The sequence below is a fragment of the Rhinolophus ferrumequinum genome, chromosome 12, assembly GCF_004115265.2.
Source record: "Rhinolophus ferrumequinum isolate MPI-CBG mRhiFer1 chromosome 12, mRhiFer1_v1.p, whole genome shotgun sequence".
Taxonomy (NCBI): domain Eukaryota; kingdom Metazoa; phylum Chordata; class Mammalia; order Chiroptera; family Rhinolophidae; genus Rhinolophus; species Rhinolophus ferrumequinum.
In genome coordinates, this window is record NC_046295.1 from 32,010,864 (window position 1) to 32,028,051 (window position 17,188).

At 37.2% G+C, this 17,188-nt stretch overlaps 1 protein-coding gene across 5 annotated transcripts in view; it reads left to right on the forward strand.

Annotated features, from left to right (window-relative positions):
• Positions 1-17,188, forward strand: part of GLIS3 (GLIS family zinc finger 3) — a 425,390-nt gene that overhangs the window by 3,271 nt on the left and 404,931 nt on the right. The window contains exons 1-2 of one of the 5 annotated variants that reach the window (XM_033123981.1): positions 9,359-9,379; positions 9,757-10,243. The exons of 2 other annotated variants lie outside the window; for them this stretch is intronic. In XM_033123981.1, coding sequence (XP_032979872.1) covers positions 9,856-10,243 — 388 coding nt within the window. In that variant the 5' untranslated portion in view covers positions 9,359-9,379; positions 9,757-9,855. Of the gene's footprint in view, positions 1-9,358; positions 9,380-9,756; positions 10,244-17,188 lie in introns of those variants that run through there. 2 more of the 5 variants (XM_033123979.1, XM_033123983.1) reach the window with 2 other exon arrangements.

Consider the following 17,188-nt stretch of genomic DNA (forward strand, 5'->3'; position numbering starts at 1 on the left):
CTTACTGGTAGTTGAATTCCTTTCCTTTGTTGCTCAGAGAACTCAGCAATCCTTCAGTATGAATAGTTAAATCTAATTGCTACTATAACTCCCTCTCTCATTGGTTCACCTTAGGCCGGTTTTGAGAGAGCATCTTTTCTCTGACCCCTGATTCCCTTCAAGTTTCTTAATAGTAATTGGTTTGTCAGAGATTGAATACATGGGGTCAGTTGGGTTGCTTGGGAGGAAGTGATCATTATTCTAGATAGGAAAAGCAACTTCTTTTTTGGATGGACTCCAGGGTCCACCTATTGGGTGAAATTCCTATTGGGCCAACCTAATCAGGGCAGGGAGGTTAAATAACAGCAAATTAATATTTTGTACTAGCCCTGCCTTCGTTCATATGGCAGAAAGTGGTCTTTCCATCATTTTAGAATAGAGCTCAGTGTTCTCAGACTTTTTTCCCTCTGAGTATTCTTTTCTGCTAGTAAATTAAATCTGAGGACATACTTTCTACTGTTGTCCCTCTCATATTGTAGTTATTGATCTCTGGAGTTGGCATGTTAATTTGTAATTATTTCATAATATAGAAGAAGTCCTTCTTGAAGGAGATAATTCGGGAAGTGGCACCCCATGCACATTCTCTTCCCTGGCGAAGTCCTTTTCTGTGTTTCTGTAATTATATTCTATAGAGGATATTACAAAGAAGGTTGAAATACAAGACTTAACTGTAACTTTTTCCTAGGTTTGGTTGCCTCATAGACTCAATCAGGACTGAAAATAAAATAAAATAAAGTAAATGGCACATAGGAAATCGGTGCAATAAAAACGTACTTTACTCATTCCTGGAGAATGAGACATAACAAAATCTTTAAAATGAAACTAACGTGAAGTTTGATTAAAAGAGGCCCAAGTTCTACATTTTCCTAGTTTCCCATTTACTTCAGACAGAGTTGACACAAAACCCCAATTTTTTTATTGAGATAAAATATCAATACGGAAGGGTGCACATATCTTAAGCTTGATGAATTTTCACAAGCTGAACACAACTATATAACTAGCATCTGGATCAAGAAATAGAACATTTACCAACACCCAGAAATGTCTTTATTATTTCCTTCCAGTCACTACATTCCCCCAGAGTCAACCCTGCCTTGACTTCGAACATATATATTAATTTTGCCTGTTTTTAAAATACCTTATGTAATTGGAATAATTCAGTATGTACTCTTGGATCTGGCTTCTTTCTCTGACATAACAACCTTTAGTAGGTCAGGTAATTTGGACACTAATGACACAGAAGCCCTATTTTCTGCCCTAATGATGGTCTGATTAGGGAGACTGAACATACACGAGTGAAATGTATAGTGTGAAGTCAGCTTAGGGTGAGCAAGGGGAATGCTGAGGAGCAACCTCTACCATGACAACCCAAAATGCATTTGGCAGGCCCTCTGTTAGGACTGACAACCTCCACAACAAAAGAAGTGCCTGGTCTTAGTACTGAAATGACTATTTGTTTTGTGGCTTTTAGCTAGGATTTTTCACTGTTCATGAGTATGCCAAGATAAAGGCAAGAATAATGTGCCTGCTCAGAAGACTGGAATAGAGTTTTTATGTCACTTTTTCCTAATAGAGAAAGGAATAGATTAGGAGGCATAGACTAGGAACCATGCAACTATAATTTAATTGGTTCCACAAGACACAGAGTGTGGGATTCATGGTTGTGTGGCCCTACTTCACTTATACTGTATTTATTCAGGCAATAAATGGTAAACATAGGATATAAATATATAATTACATATTTTATTTTTATCATCTTTTTCAATATAAATGAACAGTGTAGTAAAAAATTATAAATACATGTGAATATATAAATGTATGAAAAAATACATGGATGATGCATGTAGTGTGAAAAATATAAATACATATATAGCTATAATATAAAATAATCTATGTATATAGAAGGGCTGGGGAACATTCAAAGATAAATCATACGTAGCCCCCAAACTTAATGAAATTAGAGTTTAGACAGGAAGATGGAACACAGACAAATAACTACTATAAGGCAATGGAGAAAGTTATGAATGTTAAAAGAGAGGGATGTATAGTAAAATAATTAACATTTATCTCATTTGATATTCTGTAATGATATGAACGAGGTACAATAGTGTAATTCTCACCATTTTTTACAGATCAGAGACATAGATTAAGAGAGGATCAGGGAAGGCCTAAGGTAGGTATTTGGGGTGGGCATGGAGGTTGAATAGGATCTGGATTTAGGAAAAAAGAACAAAAGAAGGGAGGAGGCGAAGGACCACCCAGGTGGTCTCTAAGGCAATTTATAGGATGAGTAGAAACAAGGATCCAACCATATTCCACTTTGGGAACGGAATTTGTCTGTAAAACTGGAATCATGGAGGCTCTAAGTAGTTGAGAGTAGACTTGAAATGAAGAAAGCTGGTGGGGCGGTTCTTGTGTGATGTGATCTCTTCAAGGCCAAGGACGGGAACAACTGTACATTTCTTCAGGTTCAGTAAGTCTTGCTGAACTGCAGATGGGCAGATATGGTTACAGGATCAGATCAGACCCTGTCCCAGGCTCTTTGTTAAACAGATCAAACTTTCTGAGTATCAGTTATTCCTGAAATTCTGAGCCACATCTATGAAGTTTCATTTCTAGGTTTGCAGAATTCTATCACAAAAAACTAACCAGATGCCAGGGCTATGTATGAATTCTTGTTATTCTTGTGTGTGAAGAAATGGATTAATGTTTTCCCAACCTTTTCAGCATGACCAATAGATTCCATTTCTGTCTGTAACTTGACTGAGTCATTCATGTAGGGTTTTTTTTTTTTTTTTTTAATAAATATGTTGTCATGTTGGTTAAGGGCCTAGTCATTGTTGTGGATGTTCATACTTCTGCAGTGATGTCACTGAACATTATTTAACTTGTATAAAACTTCTGTCTACCATCAGCTAAAAATAGTTACATTGGTCACTTTTAAACAGTAACTAATTACACTGAAGGAAAGAAATCACTCAGTTACATATCTGACAGAGACACATTGTTACACTTGAATATTTGGTTTAATGAGTGATAAATTCACTTTGTTTCTAGAATCTTCCATAGGTAGATGTTTATTACCCCTCTGAAAAGAATGTCATTTTTAGCTTTGCAAATAGCTATTCAAATGGGCTGAGTAATTATTTATGCAAACTAAGTGACAATATGCTTTTCATTTGCCATATTTTATTACCTATGTATCTCCTTGTGTGAGGCTAGATTAAAAAAAAAAATCTCCAGCTAGTTACTTTTCTTTTACATTTCTGAAGAAGCCTTTGTGTCTCAAACCATGGCCATGTGGTGTTCACTCTGCAATTCAGGTAATTAATTCAGCAGTGACATCATAGGGAATGTGTTCATTTTTCCATTTCAAATTCCTCTTCATAGGATCTGATGGTTAACTCATATTAAGAACACATTTTGAAAAACTCAGTTCTCAAAGGCAGTGTGTGTTAATTTAAACTTTTCCCCCTTTAGCATTGTAACAGCGAAGTTTTATTCCAGGGAAGGTCACCTACCCTCTGCATGGGAGGAGATCGAAAAGTGTCATTTTGATCTTGATTCTGTTATTTGGTTGATTAAGTGATATTTATGGAGCACAACTGATCAATTGATGTATACTAAGTAAAAGGCAAAGTGAAAGATAACAGTAGTAGTAGTGTACCTTTGTATTATTTAATCCTTATTTTTCAGAAAGCTAAAAATGTCAAACACTTAGATCTTCATTACAGCTATATTTTGGTATTTGTTTTACTTTGGCTGTTCAACTCCGTCTGTATCTGTAGCTGTTCTTGATAGGTACCTGGGCAGGCAGATAGTCCAAATGCTTTTATAACAGTGGCTTTTTTTGACTGTAACCCACCATACATTTTCCATCTTATCCAGAACATGTGGTATGTATGCAGTCATGTACACCCACAAATAATTGAAATAAAACAATACTTGACCATAAATACATTTGATGCCCATTGATAGCTTGTATTTTATTCTAGTTGGTTCTACTTCATTAAAAATTTTTTTCACCATTAAATAATTGATTTTAGGGCCCACCAATGGATTGCAACTAGTTTGAAAAACGCTGCTTTAGAAAGAGTACTTTGTTAAACATGGATCTTATGGCCCATATTCAACTTGGGCCAAGGAATCTATGTTTGTCTCAAAATTCTGTTAGGTCCCAAGTCATTCTCATTTTGTGTGATTTCTTACAGCTCACCAAGGAAATCTCTTAATTATTCCCTTCTCCCTTGCCATTTCCTGTAGGGTCACAGTTTTCTAGAACTTTCTGTACTCATTGATGAGTTAATGACTGAGGCAAAGTAAATGAAATACTTGTAGGTAATTACTACTAAAAGTAGTGACATTTAGTAAGCTTGGGGAATATGAGAGTTGTATAGATGCACTGAAGTGTGGAAAGTAGATTCTAAGAGAGGTTATTGAACTTTTAATATTGCCCTCCAGCAGTATTTTCCTGAAGGTTCTGAGTTTCTTCTAGAATTCTGTAATCACTAGCATTGAATACAAGGTTCTCAATGCTGCTTCTGATTTTTAAGTTAGGATTGACTAACTAGGGAATACATTCCTGCATTGGATTTGGTCATTCCCTTTTTCCCCGACTTTCTTCCCTTTTTCTCCCCTCTACCTCCCCCACTTCTTCTTCCTGTTCCCCTTCCCCCATCTTCCCTTCTTTTCCTCTGTGTTCTGTCTATATTTGCTACCCATATTTTGAATATTATAGCCACTAATTTATATTTAAAAGGGCGCTGCCAGATACCATATTCTATAAATTTACAGAAGATTATTTTCATGTTTCAGAAAATTGTATGAAATATAAAAATTAAAACAAAGTTAAAATGTGTATATCTCTAATTAGATAGCTACCGTAAGGAAAGGTTGGAATCCACAGGTAAAACAGTCAGGGATTCTATTAGATGGAGTCCATGATGTTCATTATGCGTATTATCTTTTCTGAGTGGTCTTTGGAAGAATAGTCCTGAGTCTCTGAACAGGACACTAATTTGTCTTCATGTTTCTAAGTGGTATAACTCAGAGTAAACCGCCTTTAGGAAGAGTAATTTCTCCTTTTGATTTCATCTTATGGGTGATTATATTGCTTGAATAATATCTGTACATCTTAGTATTCAAAATAAGTATGTTAATAGTTTTAGACTTACCAACATTAGACCTTGGGAATGTCCGAATGCCTATATGGTCTATATATACTGGTTACCAGGTGTAACCTCCCTAAGTTTCTGCTCCCATCCCAATAATATGGAATTATCCCAGCCCTGTTTCTATGTAACTTCTATTTTAAAGTCTGTGAATCTGTCAGTGTACTGAATAAAGTTATGAAACCACAGATACGATCAGCTGTACTTTGTTGTGGGTTACTTTATCATAAAAATTTCAATTTAGAGGAAAGATATTGTACATATCCAATGCATTTCCTCTATAATATCCTCCAGCTTCACAGGCTCCTGTTTGCACTTTCCTCTTGTTAAAATTGCAGACAAGAATAATTTTGATTTATTGGTGACATCTAATATAGCTGTGTTTATATTGTTGCCAATAAAATGACTTACACGATTGGTTTTTGTTTATACAATCTTTTCTGAGGAGTCAGTCACCTGTGTTAGGACAAGGTACATTCTGCTTATTAAAATGAACTCCCGGGATCTAAGAACATTCAGCTCTATCTGTCCTTGATTGCATTGCAAGCTGTGCTTCACACTGCAGCCGTGCATGAGAATAACTTATATTACCTGTCAATAGGCTTTTCATTTCTATATTCTTCTGGCTACAAAAGCTGTAACTAGAGAAGCCCCTGGGAATAGCATGGGCCTATTAATGATCAAGCCATTGATGGTAAAAAGGCAATGTTAATGAAATTATACGTTCATTAACCCAAAGGGGAAAAAATAAAAGAATCAATAAAAACTCTATTTTAGGTGGCTTAGACATAGTACATACAAGAAGCCAGCTCAGGAACGGTTTGTTTGCTGACCAGAATTTTGTGCCTCATTATCAGGTTTTCTATGCAGGGTAAGACATGCTTGTGGCATAAGGAATGGAAAATGTAACAAAGGCTAAATGTAGCCTAAGGAAATGAAATGATGTATGAAAATTAATAATTAACTGGCTCATCAGATGAATTATGACTCTAGATGAGTTTATTAATGATATTTACTCAGAAAGGGCTTTTGGCTGTAAACAGGCGTTATAGAGCTCGTGCTTTTGGAATTTTCTTGAATGGATGAGTTAACATTGCATTTCATTTGTTTAATCTTTTAATCCATGAGAAACAGTACCTGAGCCTTGGGGAGAAGGTAGAATCATGATTTTTGTATTTTGATTAAAGTCATAGGTTTTCCAGAAAATTAGTGAAATGGTTTTGTGCCTTAGTTTCCTTAGGAGTTAAGTAATTTCCTTCCTGACCTGACTTACAGGAGGGTTTTTTTAAGAGTTTGAAAGTGGTCAAAAGGAACGATTTATTAACCCATGTTGACTCATAGAGCAGAATGAATATTTTTATTGTTTGAACCAATGGAGTATTAGAAATCTAAATGTATTACTATGTCAGATCTTAAGTACTCTAAATTTGTACTTCTGGATGTTCCTTGCTTTTGCTTCTTCTTTTTATTTTTTTTTTCTTCTGTTGATACGGCAGGGTAGGGTAGAGTCGTTGGATGGAGGGCAGAGAAGAAGGTAATACTGGAGAACTTAAGTGTTTAAATAGAAAGAGGCTCTTCCAGTGGAATCCTCCCAGTTAGGTTTTGATACTGATTAGTTGTGATTTTACTTTTTGACAAAGTGTAGGAAAATTTAATCCTAATAATCATTTTTTAAGGTAAGTATCGTCTTTCAGCACATTGCTGGCATGAGAGCCTCCTATGAGCTCTTGCTTTAATGGAGTGGGTAGAGATTCCTGTTTTTGCTTCCACGTCTACCCAATTTCCTTGATTTAAGTGCCACAGGTATAAAATCTACATATTTATACTTGATCATAGTAAATGGGTATTTTTGATAGTCTTCCTTATCTTAATTATGCGAAAGCCCAGAATTTCAAGCGACTGTTGATTATCACCAACTTCTTCATTTTATGGATGAAAACTGGAAGTGCAGAGAACTTATAAATGATTGGCCGGCGGCAGAACTCAGGTGTCCTGACTTCTAATTGAGTTCTCTTTTCACTCTGACTCAATGAGGATGTCGTTCTTAAAAGTTAGCAATTTATTCCTTTTTTGTTGCCATGTATACTTAGAATTATACATGATCATATGACCTAGCTAAAAAGTATATAAAATATTATACGAATAGACAAAATTGATGTTTAAATTCTGGTATCTAATGCTTGACAAATTTGTTGGCATGATTAATGTGAAAACTGAATTATTAGGCATAATTTTACATACAATTTATTTTATCTTTGTCTTGAGGTTGCTTTTTCTCAGCTCACATGCCTTCGACCTATTGGTTTTTCTATTATGGCATTAATCGTTTTACTTTCCGGCTGTTGCTTTTTTAGTAATAATATTTAAGTACAGTTTTGTTGTTGTTTTTATTTTCAACCTAAAGCTATTTAATACATGAGTATGGTTTATATAAAAAATAAAAATAAAATATCCAGTCTGTCAGGCAGGTATGAGTGTCTGATAATTAAGTTCTCAGTGTTTTAATTATTTTTCCTTCTCACCAACTTACCACATTAATGATCTAGTCTAATGCTAAGTACCTACTTATGTGTTTTTATCCAGATTTTTGATGATAATTCCTGCTTGTATATGATCTTGCTGCCAAAAGCGAGTCCCTCATTTTTAAAAACTTGGAAATGGGCACAGCCTGCAAATTTGCAGACACTTGTCACTTGCACCATGGTCTTAGTGACTCACATTTCCAGTCATGTTGGATAATTCCTCATTTTCAACAAATTGCCAATACAACATATTTATTTTTGCCTTCTTTTTTTTTTGGTCAGTACTGAATAAGTGCTTTCTTCTGTAGGGTTCAGAGCGCTCAGAAAACACTATTTTATCACTGAGTAGAGAATAGATGGGCATTATAATGTGGCAAAACACAGAGACATTAAATGATTCTTACCATAATCAACCAGTAAATCAACAGATCAACTGGTAATATAGTCGAGTTCTTCTAAATTGACACAGCAGAAAAGGCATTAGAATTTTTCCAATGTAAAAAAAATCTTATAACCAGTCTGATACCAGGGTTCATTTCTTATTATTCCATAAAGAAACTTAAATGATACAGGTTTGGGTAAACCTGGATTTATTTGTCTATTCTTGCGACCTATAGGGAAGGGAAGGGCAGGAACAAAACCTACGTGTGCTTCTGAGGACTAGATGGCATGGCAGTATTAAATTTGACACAATGATAGAATTCTTAATAAAATAGAAAATTGGTAAAGATGAAAAAAACGTTCCAAATTTTATATTGTTAGTAAATTTTTAAGTGCTTCAACATACGGGCACATCTAGTCAACTTTGCAAAAGGCACAGCGAGTGCTTGGCTTGAAAATTAAATATTTTTGATTTTCAGAAATGATAAAAGAAAAAAAAATACTCTTTACAAAAAAGTTTGCCCTTTGTGATGTCTTGTCCTTGATGATTGATGGAGTCATTCATTTGGGAGTTGCGTTGGAAATAATTTGTCTAAGACATTGAATGGGTCATATAGAAAAAAAGAGAAACCATCCAATTGAGGACATCTGGGTGCTATTGCTTTCCACTCAGTCTGTATTTCCTCTGTTTGTTCAACTTTGGCTTCTTTCCATGATTGTCATGTCTGTATCAAAGAATACAGATTGCGACTGTGTTTGTCATTCACTAGGAGAAGTGGCACTTAGTCACCTCGTTGACTATCCAGTACTTTTTCTCCTCTGCTACTTGGTGAGGTTGCAGATGGAAGCTTCATGTAACTATGGTCAATTTGGCATCTGTGGTGCATGGTTAACATACCTTTAGAAGGGCTGTTCTTTCTTTATATTTTTCATAAAGCAGTTTTTTTCACAGCCTTTTCCTTTTCTAGGATCTTAACAGGACGTGAGAGTATTGTGATGTTGATTCTATTTCCATGCCCATAATTCAGAATCAGTATGGAACCAAGATTCTAATGCTGCTATGAATATTTGGATATGTGGACATATGAAGCCTTTGCAAGAGTCCCAGACCTATATTATATTATCTTTTGTGAATCTAGGGACTGAAAAATTTGCTCTTAGAGTGAAAATCAGAGATGGTTTAATGTCCTCAGAATCTCTTTTAGAGGTTGAATCTGCCATTTGTTTGTTGGAACCTTTGAAGCATTGGTCTCACAGCTCATGAAGGTAATTCAGTTTGGTTTCCTAAGACTCACTGTAGCAAAAGTGAACTAGTATGGACAGATCCTCTAGGGAGCAAAATAAGTTTCATTTTGCAAGCTGGCACCAGTAAGTTGGTTGTAGTTGCCAAGAGCACTGTATTGAGAAGGGCTCAGTGGCAAACAATACAATGCAGTGATCCATAATCACGTCTACCATGAAAGCAGGAGGGGAGAGTGCCTGCCAATGAACCATGTATTTGCTGACCTAGCTCTATATGAAAAGGCCATTTTGCTAAGAGTGCTTCTTTTCTTCCTGAGATGAATACTACACAGGTTGAAAACTCACTGTGACTTGTTTTCCATTTTACTTTTAAAAATGCCTGCATTTATTTTTTTAAACAGGCTAATAACCCACACCATGGATAACTTATTGGACTTTGCCTGAAAGGAGTCATTAGTGCTATTGGATATTTGACCATCCTGGCCACAGGGTTTTTCAGAATGAATGGAAGGTCATGCAGCATGAATCTCCAGCGGACATCAGGAACCCCACAGGGGCCTGGGATGGTCAGTGGCCAACACATTCCTCCCATCCGAGCCCATTCGGGGACTCCTGGCCCCCCGTCCTGTGGCAGCACACCGAGCCCTGCTATTGGAAGCCTGGCTAACAGTCTCCATCTCAAGATGCCCTCAGGAGGAGGGATGGTTCCTCAGAGCAACATGGCTGAGAGCCCCATCCACCTGCCCGCCCTGAGCCCCAGGAGACAAGTGTTCACCAATGGGAAATCACGATTCCAGGTCACCCAGGCTGGAGGCATGTCAGGGCCCCACACATTAAAGCCAAAGCAGCAGGAGTTTGGAAGTCTTTTTCCTCCAAATCCTGGGAAAGGTAGGATTATCTTTCTGGGCTCTTTTAAAAGTGGAAACTATTTGTTTTCTCCCCCTAGTACTTTCTCCCAGAAAATCCTATGGAAAATGCGTGATTCAATGTCAGGGTCAAAACTGATGGTCTCATAATGATCTGCAGCTTCCTCGGTAACTGGCAGGACGTGTATGTGTGTGTGAGGGCCAGGGGACCACAGTGGGAAATGTGACATCTCGTGGGCTGTGGAATGGAGTGTAAGATAATACAGAAAGATTAGAAAAAGAAAGGTAGGGTGGTGGTGGTGGTGGTGGTGGTGGTGGTGGTGGTGGTGGTGGTGGTGGTGGTGGTGGAAGGGAAAGAGCAAGTTTAGTAAGATTCTACCCTCTGGATCCACAAAGCTCTGTGCTGGCTCACGAAGGGCTAGATTCTGCAGGCCAAGGAGGAGAGAGGGGTGGCTGGAATCGCCATTATGCTAGATGGGTGCTAGAAAAAAGATGTTTGGAAGGAAAAGGACAAAAAAAGGAGAAATTTTAATAGCCAATAAAATGAGGAATTAATACATAGAAATGATAAAAAAATTATTCTAAGAGCAGAACCTATAATTTTTCTAATATAGCTAGTGACGAGAGAAAAGAAAGCTAGAAGAGAATAATGAAAAGATGTATTTTTTGTGCTCATGAGAACTAGAAAAACTGGCTAATGTGAAATGAAGAGAGAATGTATTTCAATCCAATAGTGTTTGAATTACCATATATTTTATTTATTTTATTCTTTTCATTTTTATAAGAGTTTATTTAAGCTAAAATTGATGTCAGTTGATGGGAAGCAAGATCTCAAATGCTCCAGAATGATCATGTATCTTAAATTAAAGAATAATTGTTGAAGAATAGCAAATTATTTGATGACACTGTCTCTAGAAACTGGTATTGAATTAATGAGATTATATTGCAAATGATATGTGTGTTTGGGCTAGAAAAAGAAAGAGTATGTATCCCCTGTAAAATAGAGCTTTGTTATATAAAATAGCACGATTATATATTTGTTTAGGTATTTTTAGCATTTAGTTTTAAATGTTTATATTTCGTGTATATACCACCAAATAAAATTACGAGCGCCTGTGAATAGCCATTCACCCAGTTAACTTACAACTCTCAGTTGTGGTGAATAATGATTTATATCAGGCAAGGAACCAAAAAGTCATTTTAGTGTCTGTGTATTTCTGTATACGGAGAAGTTGGTATAAATGGATAAATTAAAAAAAGAAACAAAAAACCTAAACACCTAAATATATGTGTAGTTTTTTAGTTTCTTTTTTATCTATTTATTTTGATCTAGGTTTGGTTGTTTTATTTCTTAGAGCTACTGATATTAAGTATAGGAAAGACTCCCAGGGGGCTGCATCCAAAATAGCTCTGTCATTGTCAGGCTGCTGTGTTCACGGTGAGTCAAGCTGAGTTCCTTAATGCCGAGCTCATGGGTTTGGATTTTCAAGGGCTGAGGCCCAGTAAAATCTTTCCGCTGAGGCTTGACTAGTGAACCGTAGCTTGCTTTTGTATATACTTGTGTTTGAAATTCTGTCTGGCAATAATAATGGTGATAATATTAATAACTTGCATTTATGATAGCGTAACTCAGCATGTGTCAGGCATGATGTTAAGACTTTCCAATACATCGTCTTAGTTATTCCTCAGAACAGCCCCGCGTTGTATGCTACTGTTGATCAACTGATACGGGAACAAAGGTCTAGAAGGAGTAAGTAACTCAGCCTTGACAGCCACTGAGGAGTTTGGGAGTATTGCTTTGAGGGTGATCAGAAGTGGTTATAATTATAATGATTTTTAAAAAGTGCTTCAGCTTTTCCTGATTCTCCTCTTTTCAGTTCCCTGACTCCTTGCTCAGCTTCCAAGCTTATGTTCTGGATCTGCATGGTTGGAGCATGTATGGGCATGGATAAAGGGTCGAGGGCAACTGTGTTATTAACCCCCCTGGCCTTGCAGCGTGGATACTACCAGTGATCTGGATGGTGCCAGGAGTGGCTGAATGTGTCTCTTTCAGACCTAGGTTGACGGTCCCTAAACTAAGCCAATAACTGGTTGAGAATGGTGGTCTGGGACTGTTTGAACTTCATCCAATCATTTACTCAACAAATTATTATTGAGCATATATTATGGGTGAGCCACTCTTAGGAGGATACAAGAGCCAATAAAACATAGTTGCGGCCCTTAAGGAATTGAATTCAGACAAATAAATAGGGAGTTAAAATAAAGCACATTTAGTGCTCTGATAGGAATACACTCAGAGTGATAGGGCAACATTTGGAGGGTTCCTAGTGGGGACTTGATAAGTGAACCTGGGAGGAGAGTAAGATATCTAGGCAGATATCTGAAGGATGAGGGGCTAACCTTGTCGTCATTCAATGTGTATGTCCTGTGCGTGTGTATATCCTGTGTGTGTGTGTGTCCTGTGCGTGTATATGTGCTCTGTGTGTGTGTATGTGTGATTTTGAAAAAAAAGCTTGTATTTTTAATTCATGTGTATTATTTTTTTCCAAACACCTAATATGTTTTTAGTACATAAATATACTATTAAGCTGTTGATACCTCACTGGTTAATAAATAGAAGTGTTAGGTGTTCCTTTTGGCTTAGGGGCAACCATCAAAACATTGCCGAGACAGTAAGAATGCCACGAACTGAGAACATCTGGGAACCTCTGTCACAGGAGTTTATTTTTCTCACACAAAGAGCAAGCCAGAGTGGGTGATGCTGCTGAGGGTTGGAAGCCCAGGGATATCAGGTCCAAGATGGTGGAGCTTCTCTCCGTCTTTCCCTCTTACTTACACAGTGGCTGCCTCACTCCAGCTCCTGCTGTGAAGTCTGTTGTCTGAGAAGGGTGAAGGAGAAAGGAAGAAGGACAAAAAGCAAAAAGACAAAAGTGACAACTCCCCCAAATAGAACCCTTTAAATGGCTTTTCCAGGAGTCCCACCCAACTCTTCCCACTTAATTTAGCTTATCATTCATAACTTATCTTAAATAAAACTCATTCTTTGTTTCTTCTGAATTTACCTTTTTTAAAAAAAGTTAGGTTTTGTTTTACATTATTTTGTATTATGCTTTATTATATTACATTGTATTTTACTTTTTAGCATTTGCCACCTTTGTCTCTCTTGCACTTAAATAAGTTAAATCATCTGTTAGTAAGTTGCAGACATTGTAACACTTCATCCCCAAATTCATAAGCAGGTAATTTCATGCTATATAACTGAAATATATTAATAATACCCAAGGAATTTAACTTTGATACAATAGTATTATTTATATGTAGTTGTATCTTAAAATATAGTAAATTAATTTTATATTGTTATTTTGTATTTTACTTATTTATAATAATTATTATTTTCTTTCCTCATTTGTAATCCAAATGCCCTTTGTAGCCATCTTTTTTCTTTTGATCCAGGATTTAATCAAAGATCATGTATTACATTTGGTTGTCATGTCTTTTAATCTACTTAGATCTAGAACGGCCCTCTCCCACTGCCTTTTCTTTGTGTGCCAAATAAGTTGATATTTTTAAAGAGTTCAGGTCAGTTGTCTTGTCTCACAATCTGCTTGTTTCTTCATGATTGGGTTCAGGTTAAACATTTTTGGCAGGAATACTACATAGGTGATTTGTGTACCATGCATTTCATTACACCAGGTAGCATTGAATGCTCATTTGTCCTAGTGTTTGTGATGTTGCTTTTTGATCACCTGGCTAAGGTCGTGTTACCCGCTCACTGCATTGTGAAGGACACTTTACCTTTCAAAATTAATAAATAATCTTCTTTGACTATCTTGTTCTCTAATAACCTTTCATAGTCTCCATTGATGAATCCTTGCCTGGATCACTTATTACAGTGTTGCTTTTCTGATTCTAGTATTCCTTCTATGTTTATTAGCTGGTATTTTTCTGGAAAGAAGAGCTTTTCTTCCTCTCTTTTTGAGAATCACTGAAGACTCATATATTCTTTTAAACAAATTTACCATAATGCATTACCATCACTATTCTCTCTGATGCTCAAATTGTCCCAGATTGGGCGAGCAGGCGCCCCTTCACTTCAGGTCCTATGTCATTTTGGTGTATTCCCATTAAACACTTCCTTGCTTTCACACATAGCAAGATGTTCTAGGCTCACTTGTACTTCTCGACCACAGACCTGGAATCAGCCATTTTCCCAAAATGGGCCTTATGTGTAGACAGTGTTAGGAAGTATGTCAGAACGAGATCGTGAATTCCAGTTAAAATACAACATGACAGAGTTCTTTTCCACACTGCCTCATTGCACATTTGTCAGTGGGGTCCCTGGTTCTCAGCAACCTCAGTGTATTTATTTGGTCTGCCCTATAATAAAGAAAAAGTTACTTTTCAGCTTTACATTTTTCAGGTAGTAGAAATTAGTTTTGAAAATGAGTTCTTACTACACAAAAAGTTTTAATTGTGGTGAGATGAGAATGTTTGTATTTAGCTAAGCCACTGGGTGGGCATAGAGGACGTTCTGCAGTTGGTGACTTCCTGGCCCTGCTCAGTAGTATTGGTGAGTACAGAACCCAGTTATATTGTACCAATAATGGCACTTCCCCCTGCTTCCTGCTCAGCAGTTACGAATTGTAATTAGACTGGCAGAAATGCATTTTCAAAGCATCTGGGAAATCAGTTTTATGATCTCTACTTTAAGCACATTTGACATAGCTATTTAAATATTTAAGACAATTCCACATTCACAGTACCTGTAGGACTATATAATTGGGAAGATTTTCATTGTAAAGGTTTTTTATTTTACTGCAGGGCCTCTGACACTTCTTGTTGGGCTCTGTGGTCCTTGGAAACAGGGAGTTAGTTATTCATTAGTGCTTGTGGGTTATTCATTATTGTTGGTCAGAAAAAGCAGAATAATATCAACAGAGGACACCAGACTAATTGGGATTAAAAAACTCTGTCGTGTCACTTAAGGCTAGTGTCTCTTGTTAAGACCTGGCTTAAGAAAAATAATGTATCGTGTGAACTTGAGAGGTCTAAAAACTAATGTACCTTAAATAATACATCAAGTTTTATTTTTCACTGTTTATAGTTTGTTAATTCAATGGGTTATAACCTGAAGCTTAGGTTAGAGTTTGATTCCTTAGTAAGTCAGCTAGCTTCATATTCCCTCCCGACCCCCACCCCCACATCATAAATTTAAAAATACTGCCACTGCTTTAAAATGTTGCTTTCCTATATCATTCCTTCACTTATGTGTATCCCTGGAAAAACAGACAATGAAAAGAATCTGCTAACACCAGGGAGTGAACCACATTGAATGTTGCCATGTGAGAACTGAGGTAAGAAGAGTGCTTGGGGTCCCGCATTTTTGAAAAGATGCAGTTGATATATTAGCTAAAGAAAGTCGGGGCAAAATAGTTGGTTACTTTTTTTTTCCACTTCTGCTTTTTAATCATTTATATTTCCTTGCACTTCCAATGTGGCTTCCTGCAGAATTAGAGCAAATAAAGTTAATATTTCGTAAAAGGTTCCAAAAATAACCAAACCAGTCAGACCAAAGGCATTATTCCAGTGGAGGTAGCCAGAGTTTTCATTTCGTCTCGCCAATGAGGCAGGTGAAACACAATGTTTACTTTTGTTTACTCTTTGGGCTACACAGGGTACACTTTGTGTGATTTATTGATGCTGGGTGTAAATCAAATTGATGATGGATTTCCAAGTATTACTGAATGGCAGGCATGATTTGTTCCAGTTATAAAAGCAATTTGTCAATCTCATAACATTCCACCTTTAAAAGAATATATTCCATTAACACCCGTCTCCCGTACACATACCTCAAATGTTACAGAACACGAAGCTGAAATGTAACATCTGTTAGCACATTATTGTTACCTATAGCACATTATTGCTTTTAAATAGCAATCGCTCTGGACCTGTATTAACACTTTGTAGTTGAGAAGCTTGCATATTGATTGTCTCATGCAATTTAATCAAAGGCACCATCCTGAGAGGCAGGGCAAGTGTAATCGGCCCCGTTTTAGAGAGGAAGAGACTGAGGTTCAGTTTGCTGAGACCTCATTCTTATGGGCTGCGTGGGTGGCCACTGAATAGGACCCCACGAAGGAGAGCTCCTGCTACAGGAGTTCTGAGAACTCTTGTCCCCTCTCTCCGTCAGAGTTTATTGTTGCTGTCGTTCCTGAAAGAGTAGACCTTTAAAAACTCAAAATCATTCAGCTGCCATTTTCATCCATGAGCTGAGGAAATGGGCCTTTCCTCCTGTTTTGGAAAAGTGTACTTGACAGTTTGCACCTTCTGGCCCTCGTGAGCGGGGAGGTCATTGTCTCCCTGGGTCGGAATCAGGCAGTCTTTCAGGCCGTGTGATGGCAACCTGCGTGATTATGTGCACAAGTATCTTTCCATGCCTCTGTCTATGAAATCTGTAAACCCAGACTTAGATTGGCTACTTTGGACCCATAAAAATTTAAGAATAAATGGTTGGTCGCTTGGATTTAAGATCTATTTTCATGGCTGCCTTAGTTGAATAATAAAAGAAATAGAAGGCCTCTGATTGGCTCGGACATAATAAACAGGTTAAAAAAATGAGACTTAGGGGTATAGGACCTTGCTACTGAAGGATGGTATCAAGCCAGCAGCTGGAATAGGGACTGGGGATCTTGGGGAGGGAGAAGGTGAGCATCAGAGAACTTGAGAGCTAGCGCATTGGCTTTCCAGGTAGACACGCGTTTGTGTGGCCGTCTCAGGTGCACATGAGATGATGCAGCAGAAGGTGATGTTTATGAGTGGAGGGAGGGCAAAAAAAATTAAAAAATGGAGTTTGCTCTTGAGAGTTAAATTAGATGGTAAGTGTGAAAGTACATTTTACATTATAAACTGCCAGAGGCATGTATTGTTGTTCCCTGATTATAAATCTGTGTGAGGCAGTATTAATCTC